Source organism: Miniopterus natalensis, chromosome 14 (assembly GCF_054644295.1).
Source record: "Miniopterus natalensis isolate mMinNat1 chromosome 14, mMinNat1.hap1, whole genome shotgun sequence".
Classification (NCBI taxonomy): domain Eukaryota; kingdom Metazoa; phylum Chordata; class Mammalia; order Chiroptera; family Miniopteridae; genus Miniopterus; species Miniopterus natalensis.
In genome coordinates, this window is record NC_142094.1 from 9,053,900 (window position 1) to 9,071,598 (window position 17,699).

General features: G+C 45.2%; 1 protein-coding gene across 2 annotated transcripts in view; it reads left to right on the top strand.

Moving 5' to 3' along the window:
• WDFY4 (WDFY family member 4) overlaps nucleotides 1–17,699 on the top strand; it is a 240,722-nt gene that overhangs the window by 126,904 nt on the left and 96,119 nt on the right. For both annotated transcript variants that reach the window (XM_087824106.1, XM_087824105.1), the window contains one exon: nucleotides 16,706–16,783. In XM_087824106.1, the coding sequence (XP_087680232.1) occupies nucleotides 16,706–16,783 (78 nt within the window). The remainder of the gene's footprint in view (nucleotides 1–16,705; nucleotides 16,784–17,699) is intronic.

Consider the following 17,699-nt stretch of genomic DNA (forward strand, 5'->3'; position numbering starts at 1 on the left):
TTGATAAGACCATAGAAATGAGTAATAACACACAGTCTTTGTTTCAGGGGTCCTGGTGGCCTGGTTATTTATCCCCTGAGTTAGAGGACATCCAAAGAGAATCACAGTAGATGGAGTTCTAAAAAAACAAATAGAGATCAACATTTTGTAAATTAAAACAGATTAACCTTGGATTGAATCCTTTTGAAAACTAAACATAGTCCTTTAAAGTTTAATTATATCTAGGAATCTCTTTTGAGCTTTAGATTTTTGTATGTTGAGTTTCCTAATGTGAGGTATACCTGCATTCCAAAAACTAACATTGTGATTAGAGGAAGGTACCATTGTCCCTGGAAATGCTTTAAAATTTAAATAAATATATATATGTATATATGTATATCTATATATCTATATATGTGAGTGACTTATGGATGGGGAAACACATTTTTTATTTCCCTAAATTTGACTTAAAACTTGAACATATTCATCAATGCAAAAATGCTTTAGAGTTCACAGACGGAAGCTTTGCCAACTACATAACTAATAAGACGGCAGATGGCCGTGGAGTGGAGAAGCCGTCTGGGGCCTCCCGAGGCGTTGCTGCCATTCACAGCCCACGAGGCCCCGCTGAGCTCGGCCGCCAGGCGCCTGCCACGTGAGCACAGTGTGCTCGCCCTGGGACCCAGCTATTATGAGAAACAATTTCGGTTAATTAAAAAATTCTTTCAAAGTCTCAGAACAGAAAGTTCTGAAGTTTTCCTCCCTTTGCTGCTATTGATGGGTGTGTGTGTGTGAAAACTTGGCTCCTTGTCCTGGGAGGAGAGACTGAGTGTGTAGGGGAGAGCGGGACAGCAGAGGAAGTGAGGCCCCGTCCTGGCTGACCCCAGCGGAGGCCGGGGTCCTTGGCTGCTGGTTCATTTTCTTGTGTAACTGGGAGTGACGAGAGAGTGGCCGTAGTCCTTGAGCAACAGAAGTGTAGTGAGACGAGCATGTGTCAGGTTGGTTGTGGCTGGCGTGGCTCTGGCCCTTGGACCTGCTGTATGGATGGGGCTCCCGATGAGGCACCTGCTCTCTGGGGAAACAGTGTAAGCAAAGGGAACAGTTGAGGAAGTATTGGCGTGACATGATCTGAAGGACATCAGTGAGGTGCTGGGTCTGCCTCGTGATTGTCGTCAGTTGACAGGTCACAGGAACTTCTCCAAGGAGGTGGAGTGAAACTGAGGGGGAAGAGGAGCCGCCCAACATCTGGGGTGAGAGCCCCTGGCAAGGCCCCAGCTAGTGCCGAGGCTCGAGGTGGGAACGAGTGTGTGTGTTTGGGGTTCCTCTGGCTGGAGTGCAGAGCCTGAGTGGTCCAGCAGGAGGGCCGGGGCCAGTTGCCAGGCATGCTCCAGGCTCTCCAGGAGACCAGAGAATACCCCCAGTCTACGCCTCCATCCACATCTGTATTTATGCGCTGCTCCTTCATCTATGAACGCTCATTTCGGCCCGGAACGGTCTCTCCTTCAGCTGTCCGCCCCCATTCACTGATTCCCCGCCACATCCCAGGCCCGGGGGTGAAGAGCAGGGAAACAGACAAGAAAAGCCTCAATCCCTGGCCTGCCAGGGGCACCTTCCAGGCAGGTGACAGTTACAGTGTGACCACGGTCTGAGGGTCAAGAGGCGCCAGCCGAGAGCAGGCCTGCAGGCCCCTCAGAGGAGTTTGAGCTGAGGCTCAGAGGAGCAGGAGGGTGTGAGCGAAGGTTGGTGGGACTGGGCTAGTGGTGGCCCTCTGCCTGTGGCTCAGCGTTACTGAGGTATCATACCCAGTTTCTCCCGATGCCATGTGTTTATTTCTATCTAACTCACTCCCCAGGGGATGGATGTACCTTTAGATGAGGACACTTGGGGAGAAATGAGGTCAGGAGCAAGAGTAATAGAAGGAGAGAGCCAGTTCTTGGGGAATTAAGATCATAAACCTCGGTCTATGAAGACCTGCAGTCACGCATCTACATGGTTCTCCTGCGTGTTGAGAGCGCTGCCCATGGTCCCTGGGCATCCTCCCATGCGTTGACAGCGCTGCCCCTCTGACAGCTGGCCCGTCCCTGTCCGGCCTGGCCATGACCATGTGGGGCCACAGCGCCTGGCCCTGCCATGGGAGCATGATTTTCTTGTTTATCTCTCTGGGTAGATTTTTAAGTTCCTGGAGGGCAAAATGCATGCCCTGATCACCTTCAAGGCCTTAGGGCGAGCACAGGGCCTGGGCTGGAGCAGGTGCTGGGAATTGTTGGCTGAAAAAAGACTGTAAAGAAAAAAATCAGGCCTCTTTTCACACTCAGTGGCTCATCTGTGAGATCCCAGCTAGGGAGAGGGAGGGTTGGTGTTTATTAGGTGCCTGTGACCCACAGGAAGCCCAACCATGGGACCTGCTGACAAGTCCTGGGGTGGCCCCACAAGCACCATGGTGCACAGGTGTGTGCCGCACCCTGCGGGCGGGCTGTGGTGGTGGCCCTCCGAAACTCCTCGTGTGGACCCAGATTGCTGCCAGCACTGTCCTGAGAGTGGGGGCAAGGGGTCTGCCCTGGTGGTGGGTGGTGACAGGCGGTCTTGGCCAAAGTGGCCTTTTCTCTCTCCATGAAGCCTGAAGAAGGAATTCTCCCTGTAAACTCCAGTCCCGTTTCTCTCTGAAATGCCAGTCTGTGTCCATGGCCTCCGTGCCAGGCACTCTTTAGAGTGAAAGAAACTGTATTACCTTGAGCTGCTGTCACACGGTCCCGCAGGTGGGGCGTCCCCGCAGATGTTTATTCTCACGGCTCTGGCGGCTGCAGCCCGGGACCCGGGGGCGGCAGGTCTGCTGTCCCGGAGGCCTCTCCTTGGCTGTGGGCAGCTCTCTGTCCACCAGCATCCCTGGTCTCTCGTCTTCCTCTTAGGAAGACACCACGAGACTGGGTTAGGGCCCATTCCACGAGCCTTATTTAGCTGAACCACCTCTCTAAAAGCCCCGTCTCCCAGCACCGCCATCACATTCTGAGGTGTTAGGATTAGGCCTCAACACCTGTGTTTTGGAGAACACAATTTTGTCCATAAAAGCACCTCAAGTATCAATACGTGTTTAGGGGAAGATGTTTCATGGATTTCCGACCCTTGGGATAGATCCTCACACTTATCTCTCACCCAGACCCCTTCCTACAGGTCTAATTCCTACACTTCTGCCCTCCCTGCCTGAGGACATATGTGCCTCTATCAGCCTCACCCGTGAGGACAGGTGACAGGTGACAGAGCCAGCGAGCCTGGGCTGAGCTAGGGAAGGCGGTGTGGCGACACTGCCCATCTGTCAGAGCCTAACGGAGGCCCCTGAGCCCAGTGCAGAGACGAGCCACACGCGAGGCGGCTCTGGAGAGGCCCTGTACTTGCAGTTGTGAAGCTTTGTCCCTGGCTGCACCAAAGTGGCTTTTTCAGTAGTATTCTCCATGTACTCATCATGATAGAATTTAATCAAAACATCACAGTTCAAGAAAGACAAATTAGAAACCACCGCTCATCTTAGAAATTAATCTGCGAGTGAATTTAACAAGAGCTGAATTGCGCTGTGGTGGTCTGGTCCCTCCTCACCAATCTGGGCCCATTGTTTGTCATTATTGCTGGAAATATGATTATTACTCTGCTTTGCTTGACATTTATTAAGAATCCAGGGGCTACGTCTCTACAGCAGAGAAAAGTGCCATCATCTGGGCACTTGGAGAAAAGCATTTCCTGGCCTGTGTCATCAAGTAGATATCCCCAAAAACCCCTCCACCATGACCGCGTACCTTCTCCATCACGGGCTGCCGGCATTTTGTGGGTGCACGTGTAGATATCGTGCATGGCTTTGCAGCAAACAGAGAAAGCATTCGTGTCTCTCATTGTTTATCATGGACCCCAAGCCTGGTCCCACTGAGAACTTACATGAAAGCCAGACGTGCTGGCCTGTGTGAGGAGGCATGATGGGAACTGGGGGTAATCTGTCTGTTGAATGTTTGGCAACAAGGAAAATTCCGAATTTCAGACGGTTGAGCTGTGGCAGCGGTAACGAGAGCAGACCTGCCCAGCCCCTGGCCCTGGTGCTTCACAGACCCGAAGTGCTGTCAGCAGACCCTGTTGGGTCCTGTTGGTCCTGCCCACGTGGCGTGTTTCACTCAGGGCAGAGAGAGACCAGCCGCAGAGAACTTGGCTCAGAGGAGCGAGGAGGGTCTGTGAGCTTCATTTCAGCATCTCAAACTTTTATTGCTGCCTCCTTTTGCCAGGCCCTTGGGGACAGAGGTGGACAGTGTCCTGGAGGAGCTTATTCTCGGCGGAAGGCTGCAGGGAGCTAGGTGCTGGACTGCAGAGTGCAGCCTCCGCAGGGTTATGCGTGGGTGGGAGCCCGGGGCGCCGCTGGAGAGAGGGGAGCAGCACTGAAATCAGAAGGTTCTCGCACATACTATCCCCCTGTTGCTCACGGCCGCCCAGCAGCATGGCACGTTGCACAACCCCTCACGCCCCCAGCCCCACAGCGGAGGAGAGGTGACCAGCCAGTGATGGGGTGACCAATGGAAGTGACCAGTGGGAACATGTGGCACGTGGGTGCCCGTCTCCACACCGAGTTCCACTTCAGCCTCGATGAATGAGAGATCGCCCGGGTTTAACTTGAATATGTCACTTGTTTCTTCAGCCAAAGAAAGTCAGATGTTAAAGGAACCTAGATGTGTCACTGAAATAAAACAGCATAGTCACTGCTTTTCCTTTGTGGAGTTATTAGTGAATATTTAGAAACTTTAAAAAATGATGAAAAGGACTGTTTAGAGTGAAGTTGTGTTAAATGAGGTTACGTTTTAAAATATGTGTATAAAATGGAAATTGAGTTGTCAGCAGTACTCAAGATTCCCTTAAGTTAGTCATCAAGAGCGATACCATCGTGGTTCTGTGAACCCTGTATCTGCCTCTGCACAGCCCCAGGCAGTCTGTCCACCGTTCCGAGGATCAATTGCTTTCTCTTTGTTAAGTGTCTGATGAAGGGCTTATGCAATTTAGGGAAACAAGATTTATCAAAAATTATTTGTCTTTGAACATGAGAATTACACTCCGTACAATGAGTTGTCTGCACCCAGGAGAAACGCCGGACTGTGTCCAACTGAGAGAGCAGTGACTCCCATCTCCCACCTCTTTCATGACGGGGCTTAGTGGAAGGTTGTGAGAATCTCATCATATTTCTCAGTATACTTTTTATTTCGGAGTACGCTTTACATATGTACTTTTCACACTTTTATTCCCTATTGCCTTATACCCCTTAGCCAGTTTCCCATTGTGAACGTCTTACATTACGTAACATGGCGCACTCGTCAAAGCTAAGAAACTTTCACTCATTGGTACATTAGTTGTAACTAAGCCCCAGACTTTAGTTTGTTCACCAGTTTTCGTACTAACCCTGGATCCAGTCCAAGACGCCATATGACATTTAGCTATCACATCTCCTTAGTCTCTTCTACTCTGTGACAATTTCTCAGACTTTCCTGAATATGCCTCAATTTGGGTTTGTTTAATGTTTTTCTCATAATTAGCCTGAGGTTATGGATTTTTCAGAAGAAAGACCACAGAGGAGAAGTGCCCTTCTAATCACATCACATCACATCACATCACATCGCTAACAGGTGCACAGCACCCCTGTGACGTCGTCACTGGTGATATCAGCCCTCATCACATGGTCACGTGGTGCCTGCAGAGTTTTCCACTGTGAAGTTATTACTTTTCCCTTTCCATACATGATCCTTTGGAGCCAGTCATTAAGTCCAGCCCACCCTTAAGGGGGTAAGCAATTGAGTTCTGCCTCCTGGGGTTCTTCTTTGAGGGAAGTTTGTCTCCGCTCTGCCCCCATCAGTTTATTTATTCCATGTTATTTGTATCGGTAGGGACTCATCTATGCGTATAACGTGGGCTGTAATCCGTTAAGCCTGTAATTCGCCTTGCTGTTCAAATTGCTCCAGCACTTTGCTCATAGTATTTACTTGATCTCACACTTACTTTCACTGCAGAGCTCTTAACCTTTTTCACTGATCGCAAATATAAATCCACATGAATTTTATGTGGTTTAATGCAAGGCCACTACACCCTTCCTAACATTTTTATGTGTGTATTATTCAGGAAAAGGTAGGTTATGCCGCAGTAACAAACACCTCCAACTCTCATTGGCCTAAAATGGCAAAGATTTATTTCTCATTGTGCTACAAGCACAGTGTGAGTGGCAGGGGGTCCGCTGGTGTCACCCTCACTCAGCACTGACTCACGGAGCTGCCAGCGTCTAGAGCATGAGTGTCACCACGGCAGCTCAGGAGCTCAGCAATCTGCTCGTGAGCCCTTTAAGCTTCTGCACATGTCTCCCTGGCCTCACTTCACTCAAAGGTGGCAGGCAGGGTGACCAATGCCTGTACCATCAGAAGGAGAGATCTAGGAATAGCTGGCAAACAGCACTAATAACTAGCACACTGTATTTTCTTTGCCGTTTTCTATGTAAATCCAGAGATTTAATCATTGTTATTGTTAGCATACTGTTTTCTAGCCTCCTTTTTAAAATCTTGGTACATCATAAACTTGGTCTCGTATCCTTGAATATTTTTGACACCAAGGCTGCAGTGAGTGGTTGTGTGGATCGTGTGCAAGGACATCTGGCCAGAGTGGCAAACGGAAGCTGAAATCCAGCCACGATTAAAGCCATCCAGTTAGGCCCAGGTCAGTGTCTGCCCAAAGGGACATAACGGTGCTGTGTGGGTGAGTGGTGGCCCTTTGTGATGGCTTGTGGTGACCGCATATTACTCTGTGACAAGGGCGAATTGCCCTTCATGTGTTGGTATATAAACTGTTTCATTTTGTGCTGCTATAAATAGGATGGTGGGAAATGTTGTCTAGGGAATCTCTGTGCATATATCCTAGGTACCCTTGGAATAAATTACTAGCAGTGAAATGGTGAGTCAGAGGGTTAACATGGGATGTGGAAAGTGTCAGCACATGGCAGACACGGTGCCTATGGAGACGTGGCGTTTCTCACTGCTGAGCGTGCTCCAGGCCTGGCACGTGTGGGGCTGGCTGGAGAGGCCAGGCAGGGCCTATAGCTGTAACCTCAGCACCAAGGTTCTGAGCAGGGTCAGAGGGGCTGCCTTCAGATATTGGCCTTTCCCACTGTTGCGAGGCCACACAACTGTGAATACAAGACTAATGATGCTCTAAGCAAACTAGTGTAATGACTGTCATCAGTAGACAGCAGGCACTTCCTATGGGACAGCTCGGGCAGGAGGGTCGCCAGTCGCTGGCCAGCCCTAGGGGTGTCCCTGGCACAGTGGACACCGCCAACTTGAGATCTACTCACTTGAAGGTGACCCTCCAGATGGGATGTGCCATCCCCCATTCCAAGATCTGATCTGTACCCTCTAGCCAAACCCTCCCCTCAGGATGGCTGGGCAAGCAGGGCACAGGCTCTTTAATCCAGATCTGCTTTTCCTCTCAAATCTCCAAACGGCTTCGCAGGTCCTTTGTTCTACTTCAAAGGTTCTAAGCCCTTTAATACACGGCAGTTGCTAAGCAAAGGCCATTTAGCTCCAATAAGCCATGCAGAGCTCTGCTCTGAATCTGTCCCTGATTGATACGCCACATGCACTGCAGCCCAGGCAGAGCCTCTGCCCTTGAACCGACCCAGATTGCCCCCCTCCTGTCTCACATCCTGAGTGTGACAAGTTTCTAGGCCACTGAAGGTCTCAGAGGTCAATGGGGAGGGAGTGTTCGCTGCACACTGAGATGTGCAGGGTGGCAACGCACATAGGGGAGACGCACGTGGTGACAGGGTCCAAGAGCTCATTTCCGGCACTGCCCATCCCTGTATTGTTGGAGCCCGTTTCTCCTCGGTCACCCCCTTCTCCCATCCCCCTAGTCCACCATTCAGAGGCCTCGCCATCCGTTCCAGACCCCTGCTCAGCTCTCAGGGGAAGCAGGCCATGCCCCCCACCCTGGGCTGGAAGCCTCGGGGAGAACCACCCGCCTGCACCGCCCTCGAGCCCTTCCCTCGGGCCCCAGCAGGAGCCCCCTCCCGCTGCTGAGCCCACCCGTTTGTCACCCCGGAGTCGGAGCCGCACCGTCAGCCACGTTCCTCTTTCCTGCGCTCCTGGGCCCTGCACGCCCGCAGCTGCGCTCCTGTCGCCCAGCCCCACCTGGGGTCTGGCCGTCCTCTGTGTCGCACGGCCCTGCGTCTCTTCTTCAGAGTCCAGTTTCTTGAACGACTTGTCTCCAGCACTGTCTCCGTTTCCTTACCTCCAAATTCTAGCTGCTGTCACTGGTGTGTAATCGCTCCTGTGAACTAACTCTTGCAGAAGTTACCGATGACTAGTTCCTCAGACAGACCCAGGGACACCTCAGGTCTCACCTTCCAGGGTTTCCTGACGCGTTCACTGACTAACGTGGCCCTGGGTCCATGACGTCTCTCTTTCTGATCTCCTGTCTCTTAACCACCTGTCTCTCTGTCAGGCTTCATAACACCAGACGTGGGTTCGCCTTTGTACCCTAGTGCTAAAAATTAATAGGTGGGCGATGCGTGAGCTCACAGCGAGTCAATGTGAAGCTGGAAGTGCAGCATCTGAGAAGGGCTGCAGACGGTGTTTATTTGAAAAGTCAGGGTGACTTACAACTGAATTCATGCAGTGCTTTTCTCCCCCTATTAATTCTGAAGCAACTATCCAGGTCAGTTGTTTGCGGTTGTTCTTATCTATGGCTTACACCAAAAAGTCTCCTTGGGGGACCCTTTTCAGTTTACAAAGTACTTTCATTCTGTGTCGCGTCCTATCTTCATAATATCTCTTCAGAATAGAGAAAGGAGGTCCTGTTAGCCTCATGTTATAGATGACAAATCAGATTTCAGAAACATTAAGTTATTTGTCCATGTAACATGGCTAATAAGAGCCAAGAACCAAGGCGTCTGAACGTCTGCTCTTTCTACCTACCCCGCTCTCTCCGCAACAGCAGAAAACCACGGGAGCCTGAGTAGCTTTCTCTTCCCTCTGCCTTGCTGCCTTCTGCCTGCCGAAAGCCCCCCCGGCTCCGCGCAGCCCCGGGTCGTCCACGTGAGGGGCTCCCCTCTTTGGCAAGGTGGCTCACTTGCTCTTTCCTGGGAACTGCTTTGCGTCCGAGCTCTCCCCACTGCATGTCTCCCAAGCATCGTATTAGAAAGATGTCTGGGCTTTTGCCTTAGATGTAAAATTAGTCAAATTTGTCAGCATTTTATGTTGCTTGCAATGCTCATGATTGTTTTACTTATAAATGTGTATAAACATGTGCCATCAAAATTAAATAAAACTTTGCAGACAACAGAAAAAGGAAAGAAAAGAAAAAGAGAGACACTGAAATCACTCTATTCCCTCTACTCCAAAACAGTAACTGCGGTCTTAAAAATTATATTGTTTTCATATTTTTGAAACTTTGCTGATAAACACTTTTTTATTTTATTGAAGTATAACGTACATAGAAAAGTGTTCAAATAAAAAGTATACAGATTTAAGAATTTTAACAAAGTAGACATGTGACCACTACCCAGATAAAAAGTGACAATACTAAGGTCATCCCAGAAGCAACCCTCATCCTAATCATTGGCTCCTCCTTCCCCCAAAGTAGCCATGCTCCTGGCATTTAATATCATACATTAGTCTTCCACATTTTTACTTCTATATAAATGGAATAACATAGCATATACTTTTCTGTCTTATTTCACTCCAAACTCTGCTTGTAAAATTTACCCATGTCATTGCCTAAAGTTCATTTATTTTATAGTAGTAGAGCAATATTTTCAGAGGTCTCAAACTTTTTGGATCTCAGGACCCTTTACCCTTTTAAAAATTATTGAGAACTCAAAAGAGCTGTTTTTATGTAGATTGTATATATTGATTTTACCATATTAGAAATTAAAACAGAATTTTAAAAGTAATATATTTAATTCATTTAAAAACAACAGTAATAAATCTATTGTGTGTAAATATAAATAGCCTTTTTAATGAATAACAATATTTTTCCAAACAAAAATTGTGAAAAGAATAATATTGTTTTATATTTTTACAAATCTCTTTAATGTCTATCTGCTTTTTTATTTAATCACTTGTAATATTTTTATTTGGTTGAAATATATGAAGAAAACCTGGCTTTCCACAGATATGTAGATAGAAAAGAAATGAGCATTTTACTAGCCTTTTCGGAAAATTGTATTCTTTTTTGATATATCACCAAAACCCAATAAGTAGTTGTTTCCGAAAGGTTACCAGAAACCTTTAACAGTTTAACCCACACATGATTTTGTACTATGCATTGGCAATATAGGTTACCTGAGTTATTATAGAGTAGTCAACATCTAAATATATCATAATTTAATCAGCCTATTACTGGTAGCTATTTGCATGGTTCCTAGCTTGGGACTGTTTCAAACACTTCTGATAAGAACAATTTCTCACATGTCTTTGGAACACACATGTATGAATATTTGTTCTAGGAATGAAATTGCTGGATCTTTGGGTATGCATGTATTCACCTTTTTTTTTTAACTGTAAATATACAGATATTCTTTATTTTCCATATCTTAAACTACTATTAACCTTATTAGTTTGTAATAGATTTTAACGTTTTCTGGCAGAGGTGACTAGAATATTTAATAAAAAGGAATGTTTGGTTATAGTTGAAGTGTAACTGTTACATATTTTGATAGATTAACTACTGCAATGCTGAAAAACAACAAAATACAATAAGACTTAGAGGCAACAATCCTGGATGTCAGTTCAGATTCTATGTCTTATTAGCTATCCAACATTGGGTAAACCACTTAACCTCTCAGTCTATATGCCACCATATTTATGTATTTATTTATGTATTTATTTATTTAAATCTTTATTGTTGAAAGTATTACAGGTGTCCCATTTTTCCCCCATTGGCCCAGTCCTCCTCACTTCCACCCCTTCCCCAGGCCTTCACCCCATTATATCTATGTCCATGGGTTACACATATATGCATATAACTTCTTTGGTTAATCTCCCCCTACCCATCCCCCTTCCCTCCTCCCTCTGAAATATGATTGTCTGTTGCCTGCGTCGATGTCTCTGGATCCATTTAGTTCATCAGATTCTTTTGTTCATTGACTTCTTCTTAAAGAAGACTCTTCAACTTTTCCTGTAGTGCTGGTCTGGGGTGATGAACTCCTTTAGCTTTTTCTTATCTGTGAAGCTCTTTATCTGACCTTCAGTTCTAAATGATAGCTTTGCTGGGTAGAGCAATCTTCGTTGTAGGTTCTTGCTTTTCATCACTTTGAATATTTCTTGCCACTCCCTTCTGGCCTGCAAGGTTTCTATTGAGAAATCAGCTGACAGTCGTATGGGTGCTCCCTTGTAGCTAATTAACTGCTTTTCTCTTGCTGCTTTTAACACTCTCTTTGTCTTTAACCTTTGGCATTTTAATTATGATGTGTCTTGCTGTGGGCCTCTTTGGGTTCCTCTTGTTTGGGACCCTCTGTGCTTCCTGGACTTGTATGTCTGTTTCTTTCCCCAAGTAGGGGACGTTTTAGGTCATTTTTTCAAATAGGTTTTTAATTTCTTGCTCTCTTCCTTCCCCTTCTGGCACCCCAATAATACAAATGTTGGGCCTCTTGAAGTTGGCCCAAAGACTCATCACACTATCTTCATAATTCTTTTTTTTGTTCTTCTGGTTGGGTGTTTTTTGTTTCCTCGTGTTCCAAGTTGCTGATTTGATTCTGAGTGTCCTCTACTCTACTATTGATTCCCTGTAAATTATTCTTCATTTCAGTTGATGTAGTCTTCATTTCTGATTGGTACTTTATTATGTCATTGATGATTTCACTAGTTTTCTTAATAGTCTTACTAAGATCCTTGAACATCTTATAACCATTATTCTGAACTGTGTATTTGTTAGCTTGCTTGGGTCTATTTCATTTAGTTCCTTTTCTGGAGATTTCTTCTATTCTTTCCTTTGTAACATGTTTCTTTGCCTCCACATTTTGGCTGCTTCCAGGTGTTTGTTTCTATGTATTAGATAGAGCTGTTATATCTCCTGGAATTTGTAGAGTGCCTTTGTGTGGTAGGTGTCCTATGGAGCAGGATTTACTTCAGTGGAGCTTTGATGTTCACCAAGTGTGCCCCTTGAGTGTCACTCGTGGATGTGGTAGGGTTGTGATCCAGAGTGGTCGAGCCTGACCACCATGTGCACATCTCTGGGGCCTCCTGGGAGGTGCAAAGTCAGCCTGTGCCAGTGCCTTGCCCAGGGCCACCCAGCATGAGCTACTCAGCAAACAGTAGTTGGCTGCTGCTTGTGCTGGGCTTGGAGGTGTCCAGGAGAGGCCAAGCTATGAGCCAATGCAGGCTGCCGCTAGTGCCAGGCCTGGGGCCACTTATGAAGCCATATGGGGCAGCTGCTGCTTGTTTGAGAGATTTTAGGAAAGTCCTAAGCATGAGGCTCCAGAGGCCACTTGCACAGAAAAGCCCCTGGAAATGGCCAGGATGAGCTGCAGGTGGGGAGGGGCGGGGCCTCCGGGAATCACGGGGCGGGGCCGAAGGTGTGAGTCACATACGCGGTTGCTGTCTGCACATGCTCTTCCCTGCAGTGTCTGTCCGTGGCTCCCGCACATATTCTAATGGACTGTTTCTCTGCTGAGTGTCAGGGCTCTTAGGCATTGTTCTCGACAGCAGTCCTTTGACGGGCCTGGGGCTGCAAAGGTCGTCCAGGGTGGCAGCTCATCATTACATTCTCTCCACTGGGCTTTGGAGGGGCAACAGCGTTTAATGTTGATGAGATCCGGTTCATTAATTTTTCTCTCTTATGAATCATGCTTTTGGTGTATAGCTGAAGCCTTTGAACACTCTGTTGGGTGAGAGCAGGGAAAGCAGACATCCTCACCTTGCTCTCAGCCTTTACACATTCATTGCTTCACATTGAGATAACCCGGGCTGTAGGGTCTTTGCAGGTGCTTTTGTCAAATTGACGTAGTTCCCTGTGTTTTTTTTTGTTTTCTGAGACTTTTATAATGAATTTGAGAGTTGAATCTTGTCGAATGCTCTTCTGCATCAGTTGATATAATCATGTAATCTTCTTCTTTAACCTACTATTATGGCGACTTACACTGATTGCTTTTCAAGTATTTACCAGCCTTGCATTCTTAAAATAAACTCCACTTACTCATCAAATATTATTCTTTTTATGTGTTGATAAGTTCTATTAGTTAATATTTTGTCAAGGATTTTTGCTTCTCTATTCATGATGGATAGGTTTCTTTTTTGTACTGTTTGTCTGATTTTAGTATGAGCGTAAAAGGGTATTGCCAGCTTCATGAAACCAATGGAAAGGTATACCCACCTTTTCTATTTTCTGGAAGATATTCTGTAAAATTTACATGAATTTTGCTTAAAGTTTTTATAAAATTCTCAAGTGAAACCATCTGGACCTGGAAATTTATAGGGGGGGAGGGGGAGTGTTTAAATTATGAATTTAATAGTTACTTTTCTAGAGGGACATACAGATGGCCAATAGACACATGAAAAATGCTCAACATCGTTCATCATCAGGGAAATGAAAATTAAAGCCACACTGAGATGTCACCTCACACCTGTGAGAATAGCTCCCATCAATAAATCAACAAACAAGTGCTGGCGAGGGTTTGGAGAAAGGGGACCTTTTACACTGTTGGTGGGAATGCAGACTGGGGCAGCCACTGTAGAAAGCAGTATGGAGGTTCCTCAAAAATTAAAAACGGAACTGCCTTATGACCCAGAGATTTCACTTCTGGGTAGTTATTCTAAGAAACCTGAAACACTAATTTGAAAAGGCATATACACTTCTATGTTCATTGCAGCATTATTTGTAATAGCCAAGATATGGAAACAGCCAAGTGTCCATCAGTAGATGAGTAGATAAAAAAGCTGTGGTACGTTTACACAATGGAATGTTACTCAGTCATAAAGATGAATGAAATCTTGCCAAGTCAGGCAAATAAAGACAAATGCCATATAGTTTCACTTATGTGTGGATTCTAAAAAACAAAATAAACTATAAAAAATAAAATAAAAACTAAAAAATGAGCTAAAAAACCAAAACAAATTAAATGAACAAACAAAATAGAAAAAACCTCATAGATACAGAGAACATTTTTTTTTAATCTTCACCTGAGGATATGTTTATTGATTTTAGAGAGACAGGAAGGGAGAGAAAGAGAGAGAGAAACATCAATCAGTTGCTTCCTGTACACAACCCAGGTATGTGTCCTGACTGGGAATCTAACCCACAACATTTTGGTACATGGGACAGCGCTTCAACCAACTGAGCCACCCGACCAGGCCAATACAGAGAACATTCTGGTGGTTGCCAGATAGGGGGATGGGGGGATGCGGGGATGGGGGGATGGGGGGATGGGGGGATGGGGGGATGGGGGAAGCAGTTAAGGTGTACAATTTGCCAGTTATAAAAACAGTCACAGGTATATAAAGTATGGCATAGGGAATACAGTCAATAACATTGCAATAACTATGTAAATTGTCAGATGGGTACTAGATATAGGGTGATCACTTCATAAGGTATAAAAATGTCTAATCACTATGTTATATGCTGAAAATTAATATAATATTTTATGTCTACTGTAATTTAAAAATAAAATTTTAAAAATAAGTTACTAATACAATTTCCTTAACAGTGATAGGGCTATTCCAACGATCTATTTTATACTGTGAGTTGTGGTAATTTGTGTTTTGTAAAGGATTTGAGCATTTTATCTGTGTTGTCACATTTATGTGTGTATGGCTGTTTGTACAGTTCCCTTGTTATCTTTTTGATGTCTGTAGGGTCTGTAGTGAGAGCCTCTATCTCATTCTTGAAATTGGCAATTTGTGTCTTTTCTCTTTTTATCTTTGTCAGTGTTTCTACAGGTTTGTAAATTTTATCAATCTTTTCAAAGAACCAGTTGTTTCAATGATTTACTCCCTCGTTTCTGTTTTAAATTTCATTGATTTCTTCTCTTTATAATTTCCTTCCTTCTGCTTGCCTTGGATTTACTTTTCCCTTTTTTTCCCCCTAATTTATTTTTTTATTTTTTTAAATCCTCACCCGAGGATATTTTTTCCATTGCATTTCAGAGAGAGAGAGAGAAACATCGATGTGAGAGAGACACATCAATTGGTTGCCTCCCACATGTGCCCCGACTGAGGCTGGAGATGGAGCCTGCAACCAAGGTACTTGCCCTTGGCTGGATCGAACCTGGGACCCTTCAGTCCTCGGGCCAATGCTCTAACCACTGAACCAAACTGGCTAGGGCTTCCCTAATTTCTTGAATGGGATTTTAGATTATTGATTTGAGAACTTTACTTTTTTCCATGAGAGGCTCTTTGACACAAATATTTTAAAGTTACTTCATTTAAATTAAATTTATTTTTATTTTTTTATTCTTATTGAGGTAAAACTGTATATATTTAAGGTACACAACTTGATGTTTTGACGCATATATACACTGAAATAATCGCCACAATCAAGGTGATTAATATGTCTATTACCTCACATAGTTACCTTTTTGTGTGTGTGATGAGACCACTTATGATCTACCTTCTGAGCAAATTTCAAGTATATAGTATAGTATTTTTAAATTTCCATTTTGATTTCTTCTTTGACCTATGGGTTATTTAGAATATCGTTGCTTAATTTCTAAATATATGGGGATTTTCTTTTTGTTATTTTCTTACAGTTTCATTCCACCATGTTCAGAAAATATATTCTGTAGAATTTTAGTCAGTTGAAATTATCTTAAACTTGCCTCATGTTTCATCATGCAGTAAAGTTTAGTAGTGACTTCATTTGTGTATTCTGCAGTTTTTAAATTTTCTGCATATTTTTATACTTGATTAGGCAAGTTTGCTTACTATGTTCTTCAAATATTCTATATCTCTATCTTTTTAATTATTCCATTTAGTTACTGACAAATGAGTTAACACCTTCCTGAATTATTGTACATTTGTTTCTCCTTTTAGTTCTGTCACTTTGTATATTACATATTTTGAAGCTGAGTTTGTAAATGCCTCATGTTGAGAACATACTTTCTTGGTGTACTGGCCCTCTCGTCAATATGAAACATCCTCTCAGCCCCACACTGCTTATGACTTGTCAACTGCTTAAGGGGGGGGCCTCAATGCAGAAAGCCAGGCTTATTTCTCTTTACTGCACTATTTTTGGGTTCTTGGTCCCTTATGTTCTGGAAGACTTGGTGAGCCTGAACCCCAGGTTTGTCTCCTTGGCCACCCGAGACTTCCAAAAGCTCTGCTGAGAGTCTCTGCTTCTTTCAGTTTAGCTTCTCAGCCTCCTGTGCTATTTGCAAATTTGAAAACATCTCAAAGGAAAATAAAACAGCACAGATATTGGACATTGAGAACATCTCAGGGAGTGTTGTTGGTTTTTTTTCTCCAATACCTTGGCTCCTTAAGTCTCGACTCTCTTGGTAGCTCTCTGTTGTCTTACAGAAGATCATTCAGGTCCAGCTTTTCTATTAATCTTGGGGGAAGGGTTTAACTGCTACAAGCTGGGGGTGGAAGGAACCCACAGACGTGTAAGTATGCGTGTGAGTTTATCAGCTTAGGTGAAGGCTTGATTCACAAGGTTGCGATGGACTTGACCAGAGCAGAGTTCTTATCTGACATCGGCTGTCACTAAGCTGTGGATGGTTGTCTCTCTTCTCTAGGATTTTGTGTCATGCATCGAAAACTACAGAAGAAGAGGACAGGAGCTCTATGCATCTTTATACAAAGATCACGTACAGGTAAAAAACCAAGAGACTTCCTTTCTCTACACAAGAGACTGGAATCCACCTTGAACCTGCAGTAAAAAATCAGAAGGGCCTTTGGTTTAAGTTTGAGACTGCCCAAGTCGATAATTGGTCATCGAGGAGTCAGGCAGACTTCAGGAGCTGTGTGAGGAGCTTTGGATCCACACTGGGAGCTGCTGAGGAGACAGGCTTGTGTCTCTCCACGCAGCACCTGGGGTGGCCCAGACCCTACACTGGGAGCTCGGGGTGAAGCTGAAACACGGCAGACATGGGCCTCGCTCTCAGGTAGCCTCACTCTAAAGGAGAAATGTACGTAAATAACTGCAGAAATAGATAGATCATTATAATTTGTGATGAGCACACATGGAAAGTGCAGGTACAATGAGAGATTATAACACAGGAAAGAATTTAACGTGGGCAGATCAGAAGCTGCCGGGAAGGCAGTGACCTTTAAGTCGGGCTCCGAGGAAGGAGGAGTGTGGACTAAGGTGTCCCGAGGAAGCGTTTTCGGCTGGGGGGAGGGCATTCCTGAAGGTCCTGAGTCAGCAGGAAGCTGAATGTCACCGATTAGCTGGAAGGAAAAGAAGTGGCTGGTGACCTGAGCCGGGAAGGGACAGGGTGCAGATGAGGTGGGGCCGGAGCAGACAGTGTCGTCACCACTTTAGGGTTTTTGCATTTTGTCCTAAGAGCAGCGGGTTGCCAGTGATGAGGGCAGGTCTAGAGATTTCAGACATCTCTTAGGCACCGTGTCTGTGCAATCTTGGTCAAGAGCACTGGCTGCCTCTCCCCAGGCCTGCAGTCTGAGCCTCAGGGTCCCCATCTTTAAGGGGAATAATGCTTTCTAACTGGAAGGTAAAGAGCACTGGACAGCACCGAGGCAGCGGCTGGGAGGAAATGCCCCTGAGGTGCT